At 38.0% G+C, this 23050-nt stretch overlaps 1 protein-coding gene across 3 annotated transcripts in view; it reads right to left on the reverse strand.

Moving 5' to 3' along the window:
* ESF1 (ESF1, nucleolar pre-rRNA processing protein, homolog (S. cerevisiae)) overlaps positions 1-23050 on the reverse strand; it is a 69424-nt gene that overhangs the window by 7968 nt on the left and 38406 nt on the right. For all 3 annotated transcript variants that reach the window (XM_011962540.1, XM_011962547.1, XM_011962555.1), the window contains exons 10-11: positions 10334-10455; positions 5513-5600 (exon numbers count right to left, since the gene is read on the reverse strand). In XM_011962540.1, coding sequence (XP_011817930.1) covers positions 5513-5600; positions 10334-10455 — 210 coding nt within the window. The remainder of the gene's footprint in view (positions 1-5512; positions 5601-10333; positions 10456-23050) is intronic.

Here is a 23050-nt window from a genome sequence, read left to right on the forward strand (position 1 = left end):
AGAGCAAAACGCTGTCAAAAAAACAAAAACAGAAACAACAAAAAAACTACATTTCCTGGGACTGCTGCAAAAAATACATATGGATTGATTCTATTAAGTCAATACTAACAAAGACTCCAAGTCAGACAATAGAGTTTTACAGTTAAATAAATCTAACCAATCCTTACTAAGGCTAGAATCCTTTTAGGCAAAAAATGTAACAGAATACATCCATGGAAAAAGATAGCATGTAAAAAAAAAATTCATCTGTAAAGGACATTTCATCTCCCGTTACTTATAATGTCGGAGAATTGTTCCCACAATAAACTTCTTCCAGAGGATTTAGTTGAGCAATTCATGTGAGAGAGAAGCTAAGAAAGTTCACTGGAGGGCAGATGGATGTGGTCTCAGTACTGACCAGATGAAGAGTGGTAAGCACCCTAGTGATTTACTCTTTTGTAGCAAGTTTCTGCATCACCTGCCCATAATCAGATGCAGTCTGTTAAGGAAAATCTCCCTCTAGGGTTAATCTTCCTCTAGGGTTAATAATATTTTGTATGCATATACATTCTGACACTGCTTTACAATGTTACTTGTAGAATTACAAAAAAATAAAGGAAGCCCACTAGGACTTAGATTCTACCAACTACCACCGGAAAACTAGCAGATTTTTCTAATATTTCATTTCATTTTCATCTCATTAATGTACTCATCCTAGATGTATATTTAAAAACTCTCATTTGACACCAAGTTTGCAATTTAGAAGGAAATCAAAGAAAAATTATAAAAGATCTCTAACATTCACCCTGGCACCTAATCTGAGCCAAACACCAGGTCTGGCATCAAAGAACTCATTTCCTCCACATTTTGAAGGCATGTAAGTTTAGCTCTATTTTGCCTACAGCAAAAATGTTATAAATGCACCCAAGTCATCTGGTTTACAATGTTTTTGTCCTATTTAACTACAGAACTTGAACTATATACTCAAACACTAGTGTGCGAAATTCATTATATCTTAAGTATTTTTGAAAAGCAAGGTCTATATCCTTACATAATGACTATATTTCACTTCCGAGGTACTAAAATCCAAAACTATTTTGACAAACTAATAATGAAGTAAATACTGTAGCAATAAATTAATATACCAACGTAGGTCATCTGAGTTACTTTATTTCTACATTTTAAAAATTACAAACTGGTTGGGCACGGTGGCTCATGCCTGTAATCCCAGCACTTTTGGGAGGCCGAGGCGTGCAGATCACCTGAGGTCAGAAGTTCAAGACCAGCCTGGCTAACATGGTGAAACCCTGTCTCCACTAAAAATATAGAAATTAGCCGGGCACAGTGGCACACTCCTGTAGTCTCAGCTACTCGGGAGGCTGAGGCAGAAGAATAGCTTGTACCCAGGAGGCAGAGGTTGTGGTGAGCAGAGATCACGTCACCGCACTCCAGCCTGGGCGACACAGTGAGACTCCGTCTCAAAATAAATAAATAAATAAATAAATAAAATTAAAAAAATAAATAAATAAAAATTACAAACTGGTAAATTTTAAACCGAAGTCCAACTCTCTTTAAGAGTACCTACTATAGATGCTTATATCTGGAGGGCACACAAAAGACTTTCAACTTCTTTCTGACTCCCTGGGGAATCCATTTCCCTAAGGTTATAAGCATGCTTCCACCTATCCTTAAAACCATCTGCCTGGATCGTGAGTAGAAAATGTTAACATTCAGTATATTCTTCTTTATATCTTCTGGATACTGTTAAGCACAAATTTAGTTTTTGCTGGGGAGGAAAAGGTTCAGAATTGAGTAAAAACTTCTCATTAACATCTACTCGAGCATATATATGATATATATCTAACACATATTTTAAAAGTCCAGTTGTACCATAGGTAGTCAGATTAAAATGTAAAGTATGGGAAAACTGTATCAATCTCATTTATTTAAATATTTTGTAACATGCTGAAAGTCATATGGGAGGACTGGGTGATTCTGACACTCAATAATTGTTGACTGAATAACCACATACACAAACGGGGGCACACAGCTTTGTAATGTGCCTTTGAAAAGCCATGTCCAGCATGATTTAAAAGGGACATGCTCCTTTTGTGGCTCAGCTAGTTCTCTCTTTCTCTGCCTAGGCCTCCCATACCGCTGCTCTTGCCGCATGTTCTATGGTTTTGTATCTGGCCTGCCTTCAGATTTATACGCCCCATCTCTCTCCATTTTCGGCTATCCAGACCGAAAAGTCTCCTTAAATTTGACAATTCATTTAATCAACTGCCTTAGGCAGTAACCTCCCGCACCCTGCCCCTCCAGTGATCTGTTTCTAGGTCCCCACCTTATCTGCTCATGTGGATTTATCTGTGGTTCTGCAAGTGAATGAACAAACAGTATAAATCCATAAACCAATCAGGTAAATCCCTCATCTTCCTGACACCAAATATACAGATTTACCTGCATTTATATTTACTTTTATTTGCCCCATTTTCTGTATCTTAGTAACTTCTTTTCTGTTGGAGCAATCCCAAGGGAAAGAAAACATGCCCTAAAAGTTCGTATCTTTAAAAAAAATACTTTCTCCTTACGTACATTCAGGTACGGCTCCATGTCTTTGCTCCCCTTCACAGTGCAACTTCTGAAAAAAGAATGCCCACCTTTCACCTCAAACTTTAACCCACACTAATCTACTGAAACCTCTATCACCTCACCAAGTGTCTGTGAGCCACTACATTAATACTGTTCCTCCTACTTCCCAGCCGCTCCTTCTCGGCTTCTTCAGCTTTTCCCATCCTTTCAAGTAGCACTTCCTCTAGTATGTCAGATTAACAGTGCCTCATGTAGACTTCACCTGACCTCAGGGCCCATCCTGCATCCTCTTCTCTTATCACCGCTCTCTACTCCCACTGCCACGGTTTGAGGTACTATTTATATGCTCCTGATCCTTAAGTGTGTATTTGTACTCTGATTTCTCTGCTCATCTCTCAGACTTATATCTCAATATCAACCAAACACCTCCATTTGTATATCTAATTGACATCTCAATGTGATTATGCCACAAATGGACCTATTTACTTTTCTTCCCACTTAAACTTATTGTTCCCACATTTCTTCCTAACTCAGTAAATGGAAGAACATTCTTCCATAGACTCAAACCAAAAACAGGAGTTATGCTAAATTTCTTCCTGATTTAGCATGTATACTTCCAAAATATATCTAGAGTTCTGTTCTCTGTCCAATTCCACGAGCGGCATGCCAGCTAAACAACCATCATCTTTTGTCTAGAGCTTGGCAAAACTCTGGACTTGCAGCTCTCACCAGTCCTCAAACTGTTCTCTTTACAGGCACCAGAGTAATATGTTAATCTATACCAGATCATGTCTCATCTTTGTTTAAAGACTGTTCGGGCTTTCCACTATCAGTAAAGTAAAATCTCAATTTGTTGTCAGGACAACAAAACCCTATAGGGGTAGTTTCCACTGAGTCTCCAGCCTGTCCTCGCACCAATTCCCTCTCCGACAATGCTCCAGCCACACTGACGTCTTTCAATTCTTTTGAAAGTGCACAGTGCACAGTTTCTCACCTTGGAGTCTTTCTAACCACTCTCCCCTCATTTGCAATGCTCTTCTCCCAGCTCTTCATGCCTGACTCCTCATTCCACAGGTCTCAGCTCTAATGTCATCATCTCAGAGAAGCCTTCTTTGCCTACCCAATGTAAACTTCCATATCTCCTACTTCTACCCAGTTATATCTTCTATTTCTTTCCTTTAAAACATTTACCATACCCTCATACTATTTATCTAACATGTCTTCCTTCAAACCAGACTCCATGAGGGATGCAATCCTGTTTGTATTATTACTATTGTATCTCTAGCCTAGCAGACAGCCTAGCACTTGGTAGGCAATCAAAACAGTTATTATAGAATGAATAAACAAACATGGCAAGACACTAGCTTTTTGTCCTAAATTTTTATGTAAAAAATTCTGGCTTTGCTGTTTTTCTTTTTCCAAACAAAACAAAACCTACCACAAAACACACACACACACAAAAGAAAAGCTCAAATAGAAACAATTACCCTCTGGGAACATTCTGAAATCAAAAGTAAATTAAAAGCAAGCAAATTTTTATCTATACCTTTTTTCTTTGGAACTTCTGATAATAACTTTAGAGAAAGTTTACTCTCAATGTAAATGAGTTGATTCCAAGAAACTGGCTACCCCAAGCCATCAAACCATTTAACTTACTCTTTGAATCCTATTCTGAGTTCTGCAATTTGACCAGACTTCACATGCCAAAAAAAACATTTTGGATAGAGAACAAGGAAACTAGAATGCTTAGCATTTCTCCATGATAAAGCTGGTTTCCTGAAACCAGAGGATAAGGCTAAAATCCATCATCTTCTAGAAATGACCACTCGGGTATGATAAAAAGCAGAATATGCTAAGTTTCCACTTCTCTGTCCAATTCCCAAGAATCTCATATTCTGTAATAGACTTTATTTATCTTAATCTCCTTCTCATCAATAAAATGTCAGTACTAAAAAGCTGTAACAATCAGGAAATAATTTTGAGCAATTCTGACTTTCCTGTTGAGAACTATTCTGGCCCACTAGTCACAAGTGTAAAAGAAACAGGGAAATTTCATAAAATCCTTCTCTTTACAATGCCAGCTTGGAGCTGCTCCAGGAGCAAGCCTTTTGGGGTTCTTGTGTGTGGTATAATGATCAGGGGAAGGCAAAATGCATGAGAACAAATGGTAAGTGCTTACAGTGATTTCTATACTGACTTATCAAGTATGGCCTGAACCTTACAAACACATTTACACATACACATTTCCTCCACATAATGGAGGAAAGAAAGAATGAGTAGTGCATATGAGGTGCAAACAAGGCTCCCTGGATATAGGAAATCAGATATCAGATAATTTAGGGATTCAAGGAAAAAGAGTAAGGAAAGCTGGCTTTTTAACTATAATTAAGCATAATGAGTACAAAAGGGATAAAATGAAACATAGATGCTTTTGTATATTTCAGCAGAAAAAGCTTTTATATGAAATTTCATGCATAAATTTTAAAAATTATACACATATCAACATGCACATATAAACAAATTCATTTCATACTTTTAATTCTTGATAGACTTTGCTGAGAGGGACCTAGAATGGATATGCTATTAAAAATCAGAGAATGCACACAAGAAAATAATTATTCCTTTTTCTATTTCCTTTCTTTCTTTTATAGAGTTGATCTGACTGGCAATAAGGATATTTCCCAGAAAGGAATCCCTAGTAAATTATTACCCACATTATCAAAAGCCTCCTATATTAAAATTACCCCTTGTATGTAGAAAGGATGAGCTGGCCCTTCCCAATCAGATCAATGATTGTATGCCACAGGACAGACTTGCTTGTAAGTCACTAAATTGCACAAATACTAGCAATTTTAAAAGAATGATTAGTTTATATTGCTTCCATGCACCTCATCTTTTTCTTTAGATTCTAATTGAAAACTACAGATATGAGCTGGCTTACCTATTTTTTTAACTTCTTCAGCAAAGTATGGGTCATTCAAATCAACATCAGAGGGAAGTTCCTCCTCACTGGCCTCTTCAGCAAGAGCCTTAAAGTTGAATATAAAAATACAAAATTTCATTATTATAAGAATTATAATAAATGTATACCAAGAAAAACTGTATGCATTTCTTTTAAACCAAGTAGTTCAATCTAAAAGTAAACCAGTGGCCAAGTGTGGTGGCTCATGCCTGTAATCTCAGCACTTCGGGAGGCCAAAACGGGTGGATCACAAGGTCAGGAGTTCGAGACCAGCCTGGCCAACACAGTGAAACCCCATCTCTACTAAAACTACAAAAAAATTAGCCAGGCATGGTGGTGCACACTTGTAGTCCCAGCTACTTGGGAGGCTGAGGCAGGAGAATCACTTGAACCCAGGAGGCGGAGGTTGTGGTGAGCCAAGATCATGCCACCGCACTCTAGCCTAAGCAACAAAGTGAGACTCCGTCTCAAAAAATAATAATAATAATAATAATAAAAAAGTAAACCAGTTTTTAAATGGACCAGTTTATAAACAACTCCCATCTAAATTATTCTGTTTATTCAACAAATAATTACAGAGGCTAGACGCAGTGGCTCACGTCTGTAATCCCAGCACTTTGAGAAGCTGAGGTGAGCAGATCACTTGAGGTCAGGAGTTCGAGACCAGCCTGGCCAACAAGGTGAAACCCTGTCTCTATTAAAAATACAAAAGTTAGCTAGGCATGGTGGAGGGCACCTCTAATCCCAGCTACTTGGCAGGCGAGGCAGGAGAATCGCTTGAACCCAGGAGGTGGAGGTTGCAGTGAGCCAAGATGGTGCAACCACGCTCCAGCCTCGCAACAGAGCAAGACTCCGTCTCAAAACAAACAAACAAACAAACAAACATAGAATACTTAATAAATGCAGGAAACCACGTAAGCCTTTTGGGAGAAATGGAAGTTATCAGATACATGGTTTCTGCTCTCAAAAATTTTACCATCTATTAAAGGAAATCAGACACATAAATACATAAATAGACAAATAAATAAATAAAAATAATTCAAGATAGGAAGGGTTAGGAGAGACAAAGTGATGCAGACATTTGAAGGAGAAGATCTGAAGGAGAAGGATACTTTTAGATGAGTGATCAGTGATGAGAGGTGGCCTTTTCTCTCATAAAACTGAAAAATGACAGTGACTGAATAACTCGAAATAGTGCATTGTGAATTATCTCTTAAATTACTAGTTACAACAATTTATTTGTTGGTTAATTAAAGAAAATAATTTTTATTATGAAAATTTAAAACAGACATAAAAGTTGTTTAGGACAACGTAATGAACCCTCTGTTCTCATCACCCAACTTTAACAATTATCTTGTTTTATCTATAAGCTACCCCTAAAAACTGTCAGGCTATTTTTAAGTAAGTCTGCTGGTTAAATTTTTCCTAATCTAATTTGAACAGACTCTTTACTAAATTAGCAAATTTAAATAAAGCAATCAAATCTATAAAATAAATAGAACATACGTGAACTAAGATCAGGCTAACCAGACTGAATTTATCTCTAGGAATCTAAAACATCTCTACCCATTTAAACAAAAATATTTAGAATGCCATTATTGCTAAACATCCTGCATACAAAAAGAACCACTCAAGCCCTAAAGAGTATTTATTTTGACATTAATGTACTTTTAAGAACAAGTGCTTCTGGCTTTTTTTTTTTGAGACAGAGTTTCACTCACGTCGCCCAAGCTGGAGTGCAGTGGCGTGATCTCAGATCACTACTGCAACCTCTGACTCCCAGGTTCAAGTGATTCTCCTGCCTCAGCCTCCCGAGTAGCTGGGACCACAGGCGCCCGCCACCATGCCCAGCTAATTTTCTTGTATTTTTAGTAGAGACAGGGTTTCACTGTGTTAGCCAGGATGGTCTTGATCTCCTGACCTCGTGATCAGCCCACCTTGGCCTCCCAAAGTGCTGGGTTTATAGGCATGAGCCACCACGCCCAGCCAGAACAAGTGCTTCTAAGAATTTTTTTTTTTTAACCAAACTATTATATGGATTCAGTAGTACCATATTTTTAATGAAGAATACTTGCTATGTATCTACTCACACATTTCTTTAACTGCTTTATAGATCTAAACAACAGCTAGATCAAAATACTAGATAACATGGCATATAACATGTATTCATTTCTTCAGCCATAATTTTTCAGTATCAAAATTGAAACCACTGAGGAACAAAGGGGCAAAAATATTTTTAACTTGAAGAAAATTCTTGAAACTCTTCTATATACAAAGAACCTGCGGAGTCGGAAAGGATCTGTTGGAGTCAAGTCCAGTACTGAGTATTGTAGGGTATAGAACACCCTGGACACTCAACAACATATTTTGAATGCTGCTGACAAACAAGTCCAGACTTAGCCCAAATGAATGGAAAAAGTAAAAGCATAAGCTCGAAGCTCCCTGCAAATGAAAATCAAACAGAATACCTGCTACAATTCTCAGAGTGACTACTTTATTGACCCCATAAGGGCCCACTTGAGACATTTCCAGTAAACAGACAGCTTAACACTTGTGGAGTTATTTCATTTAAAAGATATTTTGCAGCCTACTGAGTTTGAAAAGGAGTTCTAGGGAAGAAGAGAGTTAGTCAGCACAACAATGGGAGCAGGGCTTTTACCCCATGTGGTGTTACATGTATATTGTTTTCATACATGGATTCTGGCTTGTAAGTTCCTTAGCCCTTGCTACAGTCCTTTGTGTTCGGTCTTAAGGGCAGGACTGTACTCTTCCCTCACCTTTCTGATTGTGTGTCTTAAGACCTTTCCCAGACAGAGTCCTGCCCTGTACTCTGTGGGAAAGGAATGCTGGCATCACGAAGCTTCCATAAAAAACCATGAGAAATGAGTTCACAGAGCTTCTGGGTAGCCGGACACATGGAGGTTCCTGGAGGTTGGAGTGCCTACAGAGGCATGGAAGCTCCACACCCACTCCCCTATACCTTACCCTATTTCCTCTGTATCCTTTGTAATATCCTTTATGATAAACCAGCAAATGTGTGTGTTTCCCTGACGTCTGTGGCCACTCCAGCAAATTAACTGAACCTAAAGAGGGGGTCATGGGAACCCCAACTTAAAGCCAGTCAGTCAGAAATTCTGGATGTTCAGACTTCGGACTGGTGTCTGAAAGGGTGGACACAGTCTCGGGGACTGAGCCTCCAACCTATGGGATCTGAAACTATCTCCAGGTAGTGTTGGAATTGGAGGACACCCAGTTGGTGTCCACTGATTAGTGTGTGGAGAAATCTCCCTACCCATTTGGTCACAGAAGTCTTCTTCTGTGTTGACAGCTGTAATGTGAGAGCAGAAGAAAAACACAGTCTGAAAGAATTTTTCCCAAAACACCCAATTTCTCCATTTTACTATCCATTTCCACAAACACTGACTACAATAGAAGTATAAAAATTACTCCACTGCATCACTCAGCTTTGCATCTCTCTACCTTTACAGCACTAAAAGTCAAAGCTGTACTGCAAGCATTGTAAGAACACACAGTATAGAAACAGTATAGTAGAGAACACAAGAAAGAACACTGGTCTGAGTAATTGTGGATTCTGGTCTCAGCTTGGCCACTGGTATGCTATGTAACCTCAGACTAATCAGCTAATTTTTTTTTTCCAACAGTAAAACAGGGTTGGACTAGAATTAATAATTTTAAGATTCCCCAAGTTGCAAAATTTTGTCATTATCAGTGATAATGCTCTAAGGCACACCACCACCAGAATGCTGCATTTCAGTGACAAGAGCATTTTTAGTGGCAAAAACCTAAGTGATCTGTGCTATTACCGAGGACTCTGGAAAACTCTGGAAAAGATGTTATTCCCTGAACAACGTGAGTCAAATCATATTGTCCACAGACACCATGTTAACACAGAGGAAACATTCTTTTTTTTTTTTTTTTTCTAAAATTAAAAAAAAAGATTCTAACTTTTTGTTTAATTTCTCTCCTGAAAGTATTTTTAAAAGGAAATTTTTGAGACAGAGTCTTGCCTTGTCGCCCAGGTTGGGGTGCAGTGGCGCGATCTTGGCTCACTGTAACCTCCACCTCCTGGGTTCAAGTGATTCGCCTGCTTCAGCCTCCCAAGTAGCTGGGATTACAGATGCGCGACACCACGCCCAGCTAATTTTTGTATTTTTAGTAGAGACGGAGTTTTGCCATACTGGCCAAGCTGGTCTCGAACTCCTGACCTCAGGTGATCCACCTGCCTTGGCTTCCCAAAGTGTAGGGATTACAAGCATGAGCCACTGCACCCGCCCAGGAAATACTCTTGATAAAGGAATTTAATGACAATAAGGTGATAGATGAGCCATAAGATAATATTGCAAGGTGAAAATGCAGGTTGAGAGATGGCACGTACGGCAAAATTTCACTCATGTTAAAAACCTGTATGTGCACATATCCTCAAGGAAAAAAAGTCTGTATGTACCTCTTTTGCTCAGAAACACCGAACAGAATCATACTGCTTATATCTAGATATTAACTGACTATGTGTTTTTTGTAGGTGGCATGTAAATGTAAAATGTCAGAATGCAGCAGTTGAAGTGGCTCTGGACTGTGACCAGGCTTTGCATGCCATTAGGTGGCCATGCTGAAAATACTTAACTTACTGCATTCTCACTTTCCTCTTTCTTAAAATTGGGATGATGACAAGGCCTACTTCAGTGAGTGGTTACATTTTGAGGTAATGGATCCCAAGCACCTGGTACCATCTGATACATGGCTGGTATTCAATAAACATTTGGTCATAATTATCGCTGATACCTTCTGTTTCCTTTTCAGCCTTTTTTTCTCTTTCTTTTTCTCTAAAAATTGTTCCCAAGGGGTCAGTTTATCTTTTCCTTCCAATTTGTTCTTGACCATCTCTTCTGCACTTTCTTTAAGACCTGAGGAAAAAATCCAAATAGTTTAGCTTAAAATGTCTTATTGTCTAGCAATCACTTAAACATATAATTTATAAAGAAAAATATAATTTATGGATATTTAGTAGAGTAACAAAGATAACATGCAATGGTAAACATCTGTAATACCCCAATATCACACACTGACTTAGGACCAACTTGTATAAAAGTTATTTCCTAATAACAAACAACAATAAACCTAACCAAGCAAAATCAAAACAAACCACCAAACAAACCTAGCAACTTGATACATGGTCAAGCAACTAAAGAAAAACACTGTATTTAGGCTCAGGTTTCATTTCTCTAAACTTTTTTGTTTTGAGATGCTAAGAAAACTTCTGAACTAATTCTTCTCAGGATACTAATTAATTTTTGTAGCAAAAGACAAGTGGTTTCTCTTGTCTTTAATTACCCCACGTGCTTCTGTCATCCAAGTGAAAGCCTGTGTTCTCTGCAAACTACTGGTTTTGAACAAAAATTGTTCAGTAAGGAATCCCTGTTGAACTATCCCATGAGTAAAGGATTCTCAATCTTTTCTCAAGCACTCCTGTGAGGCCACATAGAAAAGATCAAAAGGATCACCAAGTTCACACTCTATTTCATATGGTTTAGTTCTTTCAATGCTGCTACTTGCTCTTATATTTCATCTCAAAAAGTCTTTCTTCCTATAATCTGCTGTTCCCAATTCACGTTTCTAGGTATCTTATGCAATAACGAGAGGGGGTAAGAAGGTGGGAGAAAAAGCCCTAAGGCTGATCTATCAGTTTACAAAGACCCTCATTATTGCCAAAATAAAGGAAATGTAAATACTGTGCTGTCCCCTTTGATAATAAAGATTTTTTTTATTTTGTAGTAGTGTTTAGAGGACATATTTGGGTGGATCTTCAAATATTTAGATGACACAATATTCATTAAAAAAAAATGAGACGTGATCAATCCGGATCATCTTCTCAGATACATTCTAAATTCTAAGAAAGTAGAAACTATACTAAATATAATTCTCTTTTGCTGATGAGTATATAGAGACTGAGAACATGTAGTAATTTGTCTAAGAACATGGAGGTAGGAAGCTGCACAGCTAAATTTTGAATTCCTGGTCATCCTCTCTACTATTATCAGATACATCTAAAATGCTAGTTTGACCTACAGAATGAAGAAATATATAGCCCAATAATAAAATCTAAAACTCTGGGCCTCTGGTTCCTTATCTGCAAAATGAATGGTTTAGATCAGAAGTATGCAACCCTTTCCTCCCACGTGCACTGATTTTCCCCCCTCAAAACATTTGGTAGAAGTAAAAATATATAAAACAACTAAAAGTAGTGCTTTTGGGCCTTGAGCTTCAAAGAGTTTCAAACAGCTGAAATAGATCTCTAAGACCTTCCTTGGTTTTTAACCCAACACTTAATCTCCAAATTTCTATAGCTTAGAAAAGTATTAATGTTAACCTACATGCACACCCAAGGTAACATAGATTTGTTTTTATGACATACTTGCTGTTAGGATCTCTAACTTACAGGATGCGAAATCAGAACGCAATTCTCAATTTAAAAATGTTTCTTATGAGAAAAACATAATTCACTTTAGTAAACAGTTTTCAGGAGAAATGTGTAATATAAAACCACGTTTAGATCTCTGATTCAACAGATAAACAGCATCTAAGAAAAGTAAACTGGGATCTTCATTTGAGAGAAAGCAGCAAATTCTGATAAAACAAGTTGATTTCAAATAACAAAATAATTTATGTATTCTGCCTGTAGGTGAGCACACAATCAGTTCAGTCTAAAATTTTAAATGTACAGTAATATATCATTACATATGATGTTTAATAATCTCTGAAAGTATCCTACTATAATTTCCTCATGCATTAAGATTTTATTACTTCAAAATACTAAAGTAATACAGAAATTCTTTCACCAAAAAAGTTATTTTCTGCTTTTGATCCAAGCTCTTCTTCTAAATCACCATGATGCTAAGGAGGGTTCTGTGTTGTTGTCTCTTAGATGACTAGAGGACTGGGTTGATGTGTCTCAACCTTTTTGGGAGGCATGGGTAGCATGAGATTTTGATAAAAGCTAGTCTCTCTAGCACTGTACTGGAAAAACTTGCATACAATGTTCAGGGGATTTATGATATCCAAAGATCATCTCTGTGTAATGATCCAAAAGCTTAAGGTAAAGAACATTTATAGGAGCTGAACAGGTCTAGCCTGGGGGAAGATGAAAGTCCATTACCATAACTTTGAAGATTACCAGCACTGATATTTGTAGGTTCTACATCAGAATTTTCTCAATTTCAGCATTATTGTTATTTTGGACCAGATAATTCTTTGTTGTGACGGGCTATCCTGTACATTGGAAGTTATTTAGCAATATCTCTGGTTATCCACTAGATGCTAGTAGCCCCAGGTGTAACAATCAAAAATGTCTCCAGACATTGCCAAATATCCTCTTGGGGGGCAAAATTACCTCTAGTTAAGAATCACTGTTCTAGACAATGATTAAAAATCATTTCTAAAAAAAAGGGCTATGTCAATATTTGAACCACATAAGTGATGGTATCTTATTTGGTGCTTGATTACATAATGTCTTCTTAATTTATAAGTTTCATCTGAGCAGTCCTTTCTTCTAACTAGACCAAAAGCAGCTTGAAGTCACCTTCTTCAGTATTCCATAATATTTAGCATAGTGCCAGACACATAGTAAATACTTAATAAACACTTAATTGATCTGTCTTAAAGGAGAGACTCTTATTTCAAGCCAACTGTTTGATCTTTCATGTTTGGAATATATTCTCTCCAACAGAAAATGAATCAAAACTGTAGGATCGAAATAAACGGCCTTCATCTCCAAGTGGTTCATGTGGTTAAAAACAAAAAAAGAAAAGGACTTATAGCTCTAAAATAATTCATGAAATGTTTATTCTTAGGAAATAATGTTTTTCTGGTACTTTGTTTACAACAATAAAGAAACAGTATCTTCAGTTTAATACAGTCTGTAATTTTTTGCCTGGCTCTCACTTAATACACCCAAATAGTAGCATAAGAAACACATGGAAATGAATTCACACACCACCATGATAACTTAAGAAATGCTTTGTTCTTGTTGTCATCATGAGGTCATTTAAATCTCTTACCACAGATCACAGTTGTTTATGTTCTAAGTTCTTAAAAATATGCCCATCCCAGAAGCCTCTTGGCATAAGTACAAGAACATTCTTCAGAGACAGTTTTAGCCTCTGAGAGCAGCCACTATGTGACTGAAAAACAACTTCATTATAACTGTTTTTAGTTTTGCACAAATTTGTCAAAAAATTTTAAGTGCATATCCAAGGACTTCTGAATTAGTTAAAAATAACATCAATAATCCTACAAACAAGGGGCAAAAATCTCTCTCAAAGTCAACCACAAACATAGATGACTCAATTATGACAATAACAATTTAAGCACAATCCATTGAGAATTATTCTGGCAGTTTGCATACATATAAAAATATTAAATATCCTTGCAAAACCCACAAAAATAACAGTATACATTCCTCCTACCTTATTCATCTAAAATATCTGAAAAGTCTTGGGAGATCAATAACTTAAAATAACTCCACTAGGTACTATAATTGGTTTTGGTCATAAAAACAAAATGTACATTTAAACATTTCTGATATAGGCTGAAACTAGCGCTCTTTATTTAAACCTGACTGTGTAACACTCAATTCCAAAAGTAGCTTTTGAAATCTAACCAGCCATCACCACTGCCACCAAAACTCCAAATTTGGAATCCACTTTGATTATAGGCTTTTTTTGAGACATAGTCTTGCTCTGTCACCCAGGCTGGAGTGCAATGGTACAATCTTGGCTCACTGTAACCTCCACTTCCCAGGTTCAAGTGATTTTCCTGTCTCAGCCTCCCTAGTAGCTGGGATTATAGGTGCACACCACCACACCTGGCTAATTTCTTTTTGTATTTTTAGAAGAGATGGGGTTCACCATGTTGGCTAGGCTGGTCTTGAACTCCTGACCTCAGGTGATCCACCCACCTCGGCCTCCCAAAGTGCTGGGATTACAAGCATGAGCCACCACGCTTGGCTTTTTAGAGGTAAACCACTGGCCATGCCCTGAGGAACAGTGTCATCAAAGGCACTCCTTCAAACTCTCCACTCCAATGGTTTGGGGAGAAGGAACGATACATTCACTCTCATAACAGGGGTCACAGGATATTTGGTCCAGAAAAGTAAACAGGATCTTTGCCAGGGCCATTTTTTCCTCCCTGGTAAAGTAGGTGACTATGTGCATAAGATATCCTTAAAGCATATTGGATAAGCCAAGTGATCAATCTTTCAAATAAGAAATGTGAAGATCTGAAGTGTTTTGAACTTGGTTCAGGATCTTACAATTTCTCGTATAAACTTCTGTAAATCCTTCTCTCCTAAACTGTTTTTTTTTTTTTTTTTTGGATACAGGGTCTTGCTCTGTTGCCTAGGCTGGAATGCAGCAGTGCAATCACAGCTCACTGCAGCCTTGACCTCCTCACAGGCTCAGGCAATCCTCCCACCTCAGCCTCCTGAGTAGCAGGACCACAGGTGTACATCACCATACCCAGCTAATTTATTTTACTTTTTGTAGAGATGTAAGTCTCACTATGTTGCTCAGGCTAGTCTTGAACTCCTGGGCTCAAATTATCCTCCTGCCTCAGCCTCCAAAAGTGTTGGGATTACAAGCACGAGCCACCCTGCCCAGGCTCTCCTAAACTCTTACAGTACCATGGTCTTCTATTCTCTAGCACTTGTCACAGTTGCAATTATATATTTATTTGTGGAATTTAAAAAATTATTATTAATAGGTTGCAAGCTCCATGAGGGCAAAGGTCATAGCCTGTTCTTCTCCTGACAGTAACTCTAGTGGCCAGTGAAAGGTGTGACATACAGCACACACCTTATAAATGTCTGCTGAATAAAAGAGCAAATAAAAATAAAAAAATGAGTCAAATTTGTTCCCAACCTTACAGTCTAGGAACAATGCATAAAATTAAAAAGTAAAATAACAACTAGCCTTGTGAACAATAGTAAATAGCATAAATGACCAATCAGCCAGAGCTAACAAATACTCTTTGGATGCACTTAACACTATGAGAATAGTGTTATGTGGAAACAACACACACAGTCATAGGATAATAAGGATAAGGGTACAGGAAGTTGCTTAGAATAGGCAATTGCTTCTCATATAACCCTCAATTCTGTATCTTCCAAAATATTCAATGAAGTATCCATAAAAAATATGCCCAAGGTATGCGATGAATGAACACGTTAATACTTTTTTTGGTTGCTGATTGTCTAAAAGCTATTTAACTGGGTAGAAATTGCTTTACATTTGTCTTGAATTTGGGCTTATCATACTCTTCTTCCAAATCGCCTTTTACTCTCCCTTGAAAAGATGTCTTCCATTTACAATCGTATTCAGTTTACTGTAAATCAAGCTGCCCCTTCTTAGAATCAAATATTCTTAAAAACTAACTTCAAATACAAAACAACATTTGGGCCTCATTAGGGAGCTATTGTTTCCTGTATTTGCCTGTACTTTATTTGTATGTTTTCTTTGCCTTTTCGAGTAGTTTGTAATCACAATGTACACAATATCAAGCTATCCTAGTACTGACAAACTAAAATTCTGGCCAAGTCTGGCGAAGCCGTTCTGCTAATTCATTTATGGCAAAGAAGACTGAAGAACTACTTGTTCTATTGTTATTTTTATACATGTTTACAGACAAGGTAGAAAATAAATGAAAACTTTTAAATGTAAAGAAACAAAAGGAATTTCTTGGAATCCAGTCACAGTAAGAAAGCTCAAACAGAAATATTAAACTAGATTAGATGCAAGGAGTTTTCCTTGGGGACAAACACTAATCTGCTATGGTCTTATAGGGATCTTTGGTTGTAATGGATTGCTGGCCAAGAAGCCAAGACACAGAATTTGAAGCCTGATCACAGTGGGAGGTCCCAGCAGAGACCACTACATTAAGCCAAGATGCTTAAGGGTGCTCTCAGTGGGTGATGTCCCTTCCCTCACAAATCAGAGAGAACACATGCCTGTTTGGGCTTTGGTTATGGGCAGAAAGAGGGAAGTAAAAATACATTTTTCCCCATAGAATTTATAACCACAAACCCCTGGGTTTGTGGCTGGAATTCACACTACTTGTGTGGCCCAAAATAATCCAATCCAAAAATTTAGCTTCAGTTGGTGTTGGATTGGAAGTGCCCTTAGGCATCTGGCAAGTATTTTGTAAAAGAAGTACTTTGACCCAGACTTCTGCAATTCCCTTAGGTAAAGAAAGATTCAAGAACAATGAGATCGCAATCAAACTTCACAGAAACAAACGATAAGAACCATAAAGACTATGAATATTGGAATTATCAGATACAGGATATAAATCAGTACTTTTAAAAAACAAAAGAGGAAATCAAAAGATCAGAGTAACAAAAGGATAAGACTAGAAAAAAAAAAAAATAAACAGCACACCAGACAGAGGTAAAGAAAGAATTAATGAACTGAAAAACAAAAGTGAAGAAATTGCCCAGCATGTTGTAGAGATTCAAAGGGATGGAAAATATGAGTTACCAGATTCAGAGTTAGAATGTACCACATGTATCAAACAGGATTTCTAGAAGGAGAAAACAGAGAAGACTGGGAAAATGTAATACTTCAAGAGAAAATGGTGGAAAAATTTTCAGAACTAATGAAAGATGATAATCTTCAGAATTCTGGTTATTTAATTTTAAGCAAGATTAAAGCTAACAAGCAAAAAATGACCCACATCAGAGTGCAACTCTAGAACGCCTAAGACAATGAAAATATCTTAAAAGCCAGGTACCCAAGACAGCACTGTAGGGCAAAACCACATCTCTCCTGACAGGATTCAAAAGTGGGCCCTGAGGGATTAAAATACTTGTTTTTTAGTCACATTGGCTTCCTGACTTGCACAGGAGTCAACAAGAAGTCTTGTGAGCTCACAGTAAAATTGCCCCTTCCCAGAAAGAGGGTAAGAGGGGGATTGGCTTGGTGCATCCAAGATAATACCCTTCCCTCCCTAATCCTCAATATTCACAGCCTCACTATCACAATCTGCCCCCCAGAAATCATCCCACTAGGAATAATCTCTTTATGCCTTTTCTCCCTATTCATTTTGGTCACTGCAAAAAGCCCCTAACCATCATGTTCCCCCTAATATCCCATGTTCTCATCCCCAGAAGGTAACGATACATCCTTTCTTCTGCCCCATTCCCTGCCAACTCTCTACCACTAAATTCTGCGGAATTCACAGTACACCATCAGCTGAATCTCATTATATCTCTGAACATTTTCTTTATCTTGTTCTAACTGAAACCTGGCTCTCTACCAAGGATACTGCATACTACAGTCCTTTCAATTGTTGCTGTTGGGTTGTATTTTAGCTTGTTTTCTTCACAGAACCCCCATACCCACTGGCCTAGAGGTGGGCTAGATGTGGTGGTCATCAATGTTCTTCATCCAGTTTTCTGAAGTGTGGTACTGGTCTCGGGATAGGCAGACCAACTGACCAGTAAAACACAGAGCCAAGCAACAAACCCACAGTTCTGAAACTCTGGTACATGAGAGATGACATGTCAGATTACTAGAGGAAAGGAGAGATTATTCCACAAATGGAACAAGATAAAAAAGGTTTTCTATATGGCACAAGATAAAATCAGGTCCCTACCTCATATTAAAAAAAAAAAAAAAAACTCCAGATGGATCAAGGACTTAAATGTCCCAAACCTTACATCTTTCAGTAAAAAATCAAAGGGAACATTCTTCTCATCTGGACAAAAAAGAGCTTCTCAGATAAAACAGAAAATATTAACTATAAACGATAAATCTGACAATATTAAAATCAAGTATTCTTGTTCATTAGATGACAGAAGTGGGAGAAGAGAGGAATTACAAATTAGAAGATATTTGCTGTCTTATATAAGACAAAGGATCAGTATCAGAAGTAAATAAAGAGTTGCTAAAAGCCAACAGGAAAAGCACAAACAGTACAACAGAAAAATGGTCAAAAAACATCTAGTATTTCACAGAGAAGGAAACATGTATGTTCAGTCTCATTGGTGACAAGAGAAATGCAAATCAAATGCTGCTGGTGGAAATGTCAAGTAATATCACCACCCTCATAAAGTTCAACATTCATGGTTGGGCATGGTGGCTCATGCCTATAATCCCAGCACTTTGGGAGGCCAAGGCGGGTGGATTACCTAAGGTCAAGAGTTCAAGACCAGCCTGGCCAATATGGCAAAACCCTGTCTCTAGTAAAAATACAAAAAATTAGCTGGGCGTGGTGGCGGGCGCCTGTAATCCCAGCTATTTGGGAGGCTGAGACAAAAGAATTGCTTGAATCTGGGAGGCTGAGGTTGCAGTGCGCCAAGATCGTGCCATTGCACTCCAGCCTGGGCGACAGAGTGAGACTCTGTCTCAAAAAAAAAAAAAAAAAAAAATTTCAACATTCATATACCTTATGACTCAGCAATTATACTCCTACACAAATACCCAGAAAATCTTAAACCTGTACTAGGGGACATGCATAGAAATGTTCCCAACAGCATGATTCATCATAGTAATACCTAAGAACAACTGAAATGTGACAGGAGAATGAACATATAAACTATAGTATAGAAGTTAAGTGGATGGGCCGGGTGTGGTGGCTCACACCTGTAATCCCAGCACTTTGGGAGGCTGAGGCAGGTGGATCATGAGGTCAGGAGATCAAGACCATCCTGGCTAACACGGTGAAACCCTGTCTCTACTAAAAATACAAAAAATTAGCCAGGCATGGTGGTGGGCACCTGTAGTCCCAGCTACTGGGGAGGCTGAGGCAGGAGAATGGTGTGAACCCGGGAGGCGGAGCTTGCAGTGAGCCGAGATCACGCCACTGTATTCCAACCAGGGTGACGGAGCAAGACTCGTCTCAAAACAAACAAACAAACAAAAAGAAAAAACAAAAACAAACAAACAAAAGAAATGGATGACCTACAGCTACACAAAATAAATCTTAGCAATATAAAGTGAAAAAAAAAATCAGTTCCAAAATGATTTAAAAGTATCCCAAACACACCCACACTTCCTCCCCACATTAACAAATTTAACAACTTTAATATCACAGATACGTGCAAATATCACCACAATTTTAGAGCATTTTCATCTCCTCAAAAAGAAACCCTGTCCCCGACCCTCCCTCCTGTGGCAAACACTAGCCTGCTTTCTGTCTCTATAGATTTCCCTGTTCTGGATAAAGTATGTGGTCTCTTTGACTGTCTTCTTTCACTTAGCATAGTATTTTCAAGGTTCATCTATTGGGAGGTTCATCTAATGTTGTAGCATGCATCAGCATTTCATTCCTTTTGATGTACCCATCTCTCTTAAGAATATTTATCAAGGATATAAAACTACATACAATGTTCCAAAGAAGACATACAAATGGCCAACAGGTACATGAAAAGGTGCTCAACATCACTAACGATGAGAGAAATGCAAATCAAAACCATGATGAGGTATTACTTCATACTTGCTAGGATGGGTATTATAAAAAAGACAAGAGATAACAAATGCTGGTGAGGGTGTGTACACTGTTGGTGGGTTATAAATTGGTACAGCTATTATGGAAAACAGCATGGAGGTTCCTCAAAAACTTAAAAACAGAACTACCATAAGATCCAGCAATCCCACTTCTGGGTGTATATCCAAAGGAAATGAAATCAGTATCTTGAAGAGACATCTGAACCCCTATGTTCATTGCAGCATTATTCGCAATAACCAAGATAGGGAAGCAATCTAAGTGTCCATCAACAGATGAATTAATAAATACTGGTAAATATATACAACGGAATATTATTCAGCTACAAAAAAGAAAATCCTGCCATTTGTGACAACACAGATGATCCTAGAGAACATATTATGTTCGGTGAAGCCAGACACAGAAAGATAAATACCTAGTAGAGTTCATTTATATGTGGAATCTAAAAAAGTTAAACTCAGAAGCAGAGAGTAAAACAGTGGTTGTCAAGGGCTTACTTGAGGGTGGGGAAAATGGGGAGATGTTGGTAAAAAAATAGGAATGTTCAGTTACAAGATGAGTAAGTTCTGGGATCTAGTGTACAGAATGGGTGGTGATGGATGTGTTAATATCACGTAGTAATCATTACACAATGTATATGTATATTAAATCATCATACTGTATAGCTTAAATATATTCAATCTTTGTCAGTTAAATATTTTCAAAAACCTATATACAATGGAAAGTAAATGAATAAATACTGAAATCTGGATAATGGTTTCCTCAAGTATTGAGTGGCAGGGGAGGATCAAAAAGGTAAATATAAGTTATTGCAAGGTTCTAGCTCTTGTAGTGGGTGGTGGGTTCACTTATTCATTCTAACAAACAAACAAACCAATCAATAAAAAGAGGCCCATGCTGGACCATTGATGAGAGACTGTCTTAATCTATAGATTATGATTACTCCAATTATGTACACCAGAAATACTTAAAGAGGTTAAGTTTAAAGAATTTGACCATATCACACTTCTGTTCTTCAAAAGACACCATAAAGAAAGTAAAATCACAAACCACGAAGAGACATCTGCAAAGCACATTACTGATAAAAGACCAGCCCAGAATATATGAAGAACTCCTGGGAATCAGAATCAATAAAACAAAGAATACATGAATAGACATTTCACATATGAGGAAAAACAATTAGTAACCAAGTAAATGCCTAAGTATTTCTTTAAAAACTGAAGTCAGGTCACATCATCTCCATTTCCCGTCTCACACAGGGTGAAAGCTAAAGTCCATCCAGGGGTGTAGAAAATCCTTTGTGATTTGGTTGCCTCTCTGACCTCATCTTCTGCTTTCCATACCCTGGCTAACTATGTTCCAGTCACACTGGCCTCCTTATTATTCCTGGACACATCAGTCATGTTCCCCCTCAGGGCGTTTGTATTTGTTGTTTCCTCTCCCTGAAATGCTCTTTCCTAGCATAACACATGGTGACTACTGTAATTTCTATTAGGTCTTTGTTGAAGTGTCACTGTCTTGGTGAAGCCTTCCCTGACTGTCCAATTTAAATTGCTACTCATTCCCAACCATAAACTTCTTATTCCCCATGTAGGCGTTAGGCTTTTGTTTCCACAAGCTTTAATCACCACCTGAGATAGCATATATTTTGCCTATTTGCTTACTAACTTCTCTTCCTCCCCAGATCACACACAATAGAATGCAGAGCCCATTGAAGGCCTGGACCTTTGTCTGTTCTGTTCAATACTCCATGACAAGAACAGAGTCTGGTACATAGTAGGAACTCTCAATATCTGGGAATACACATACTAAAACCATGAGACACCATTACTTACGTACTCAAACGGCAAAAAAGAAAAAGCCTGATAATATCAGTTAAAGGTAAGGATAAAGAGTTATGGGAACTCATGCTACTGGTGAGAGTATAAGATGGCACAAGCATTTGGGAAAACACTTTGGCATGACCTAGTAGAAGTAATTATGAGCATGTTACAACCAAGGAATTCTACATATATCCAAGAAATTCCATGCATATCTTCGTGATAAGTCCAAGAATATTCACAAAGGCACGGTAAATAAAGTATAATAATTAGCAATAGAACAGATACATTGTGATATAGTTATACAATGAAATTCTCTGTAGCCATGAAAATGAATGAACCATATACACATATATGGATATGGCTAACTCTCAAAAACAGAATGTTTAATTTTATTTTTTATTTTTTAGAGATGGTGTGTTGCTCTGTGGCCCAGGCTGGTGTGTAATGGTGCGATTTTGGCTCACTGCAACCTCCCTTTCCCAGTTTCAAGCGGGTCTCCTGCCTCAGCCTCCCAAGTGGCTGGAATTACTGGCATCTGCCACCAAACCCAGCTAACTTTTGTATTTTTTTAGTAAAGACGGAGTTTCACCATGCTGGCCAGGATGGTCTCGAACTCCTGACCTCAGGTGATATGCCCACCTCAGCTTCCCAAAGTGCTCGGATTATAGGCATGAGCCATGATGCCTGGCCCAGAATGTTTACATTTTAAAAAGGCAAATGACAAGAATACACAGAGGATGCTTTTATAAAGTTCAAAATTAACAAAACTACATATAGACTATTTAGGGATAGATGTATCTGTGGTAAAACTACATAGAAAAGAAAAAGAATGATTAACACATAACTGAGAAGTCACACAGAGGACTGCAGACAGTGGTAATGTCTGTGGCTACATGTGTTCATTTTATTTTTATTATTATTATTTGAGACAGAGTCTCGCTTTGTCACCCAGACTGGAATGTAGTAGCATGATCTCAGATCACTGTAACCTCCGCCTCCCAGGCTCAAGAGATTCTCATGCCTCAGCCACCTGAGTAGCTGGGATTATAGGTGTACGCCACTATGCCTGGCTAACTTCTGCATTTTTATTAGAGATGGGGGTTTCACCATGTTGGCCAGGCTGGTCTTGAACTCTTGGCCTCAAGTGATCTACCCGCCTTGGCCTCCCAAAGTGTTGGGA

The sequence above is a fragment of the Colobus angolensis genome, unplaced genomic scaffold, assembly GCF_000951035.1.
Source record: "Colobus angolensis palliatus isolate OR3802 unplaced genomic scaffold, Cang.pa_1.0 Scaffold117, whole genome shotgun sequence".
NCBI lineage: Eukaryota > Metazoa > Chordata > Mammalia > Primates > Cercopithecidae > Colobus > Colobus angolensis.